General features: G+C 42.0%; 1 protein-coding gene across 1 annotated transcript; it reads left to right on the top strand.

The window, feature by feature from the left end:
* Positions 1 to 222: 222 nt before the first annotated feature.
* Positions 223 to 1,208, top strand: LOC105036199 (NDR1/HIN1-like protein 1). Its single transcript, XM_010911963.4, has one exon. The coding sequence runs from the start codon at positions 408 to 410 to the stop codon at positions 1,023 to 1,025; it is 618 nt and encodes a 205-aa protein (XP_010910265.1). The 5' UTR covers positions 223 to 407; the 3' UTR covers positions 1,026 to 1,208.
* Positions 1,209 to 2,116: the final 908 nt, after the last annotated feature.

The raw sequence follows: 2,116 nt of genomic DNA, 5'->3' as shown, positions 1-2,116 counted from the left end.
AAAAATATTTTGTAGGGGTACCGCGTACAGGGGTACCCTCGGGATTTTACAAAACTAAATTAAGGCTTAGGGAGCGCATTTCACGCGATTAGGCGATGGAACGACCCGGAGTCTAAGTCTGGGTCAACAGGGGGACCCGGTGTTTACTCGGGGTCAACAGGGAGCTTTCGTCATAGCATAGTCAAGGACCAGCAATTAAATCCGGCTTAAAAAAAAAAAAAAAAAACACCCACCCATGCAGTTATCTGTACATCTCCTCCTCTGCTACTGCTGTTAATACTATATTATCTCATCTTCAACTCTCCTTCCTTCCACAATTATCGCCTTCTCCTCCCTCTTCTCTATCTCGCTAATTCCCACCTCAATTCCAATCCAGAGTAGATAGGCTGTTAGGATAAATAGATAAGATGTCGTTCAAGGACTGGGTCGACGACGGGTACTGGCAATGGAAGCAGCACAAGCTGTTCCGCCGCCTCTTCACCTGCTTCCTTTGCCTCATCATCCTGGTGCTCTTCGTGATCCTGGTCGTCTGGCTGGTCCTCCGTCCGTCGAAGCCTAAGTTCTACCTCCAGGAGGCCACCGTCGGCCAGTTCAACCTCTCGGATCCCAATCTCCTCTCCTCCGTCATCCAGGTAAGCATCTCCTCCCGCAACCCCAACGACCACATCAGCATCTACTATGACCGCCTCGACGTCTATGCCGACTACCGGGGCCAGCAGATCAGCGCGCCCCCCACCGCCCTTCCCACCATCTACCAGGACCGCAACGATGTCATCGTCTGGTCCCCCTACCTCAACGGCACCGCCATCCCCCTCGCCCCCTACCTCGCCTCCGCTGTCGTCCAGGACGAGTCCGCCGAAGTCATCCTCATCCATATTAAGATCGACGGCAGCCTCCGGTGGAAGGTCGGCACCTGGATCTCTGGCCACTACCACTTCAACGTCAACTGCCCCGCCTTCTTCACCGTCGACTCCAGCAAGAGATTCTTGTTCGAGAATAACACCTCCTGCAGCGTCGATGTCTGATAGCGACGGTGACCTTCTTCTTTCCACCACCTCCTCGTATCCCCTCCAGCGATCACATCCGACTTTGTCACTCTTCTTGATGTCGGTTTGGTTTAACCCAGCGCAAGAATTAAGCAATATAGCGGTGCATGTAAAAATTTTTTAATTTAGGGAGGGATAATAAATAAATTGCTACGTGGGATACATCGTGGTTACTGTTAAATGTTTGATCACAGCCGTTTGATTGGAAATGAACGGGAAAGATAAGGTTGAAGTGTACGGATTGATCGAGCCAGGATGGAGCAGGACTGACGTCATGATCCTCTTGTTCTCTGCACCTGCGGTCCATTTCTTTATGTGTATTTAATGGGATTTGATTTCAATACCCCGTGATAGCCCTTTGTTCCATTTCCGAAATAGCTTGTTCGGTTACTGTGATAGTAGAAGGATGTTTTAGTTTTGTGTAAGTTAGGGTGGGTTTGGTTACATTTTTAAATTTTAAATTTTAAATTTTTAAAAAATATTTTTATTTTTTTATTTTTATTATTAAATAAAAATAAAAAAATAAAATATATGTATATATTTGATAACTACATTGCTATAAAGCAAAAAGCAATGTTCAGGGACGACAGATGAAGAACTTGACGAAGGAGAAAGATTCAGAAAGGGAGGGAGAAGGGGGTGGGGAGGTGAAGAGCTTGACGAGAAAGAAGGGTTCGAACTTTTTACTTTTTGATTTGATATTTTAAATGTGCGGAAGTAAAAAAAAAATAAAAAAATAAATTTTGAAAAGTAAAAAATTTTTGCTTTGCATATAAAATAATTATTTTAATTTTTATTTTTTATTTTTCATTATGTTACCAAATATTATTTTTTGATTTTTATTTTTTAAAAATTAAAAAATAAAAAAAAATATTTTTTTAATAGCTAACCAGACTCACCTTTAATGATTTAGAAATTTGAGGGCTTAAAGTTTTGGTTACGCCGTGCATGGTAATTCAACCCTTGTATTTGTTTTTTAAATAAATATTATTTGCACAATGCTATCATGATATTTATTATTAATCATCGAAGTAAATTAAAATAGGGGACACCAATAGGGCAAAGCTTAA

Source organism: Elaeis guineensis, unplaced genomic scaffold, assembly GCF_000442705.2.
Source record: "Elaeis guineensis isolate ETL-2024a unplaced genomic scaffold, EG11 Super_Scaffold_37222, whole genome shotgun sequence".
Classification (NCBI taxonomy): Eukaryota; Viridiplantae; Streptophyta; class Magnoliopsida; order Arecales; family Arecaceae; genus Elaeis; species Elaeis guineensis.
The sequence above is the reverse complement of the archived record's forward strand: the minus strand, read 5'-3'. Positions and strand labels throughout refer to the sequence as shown.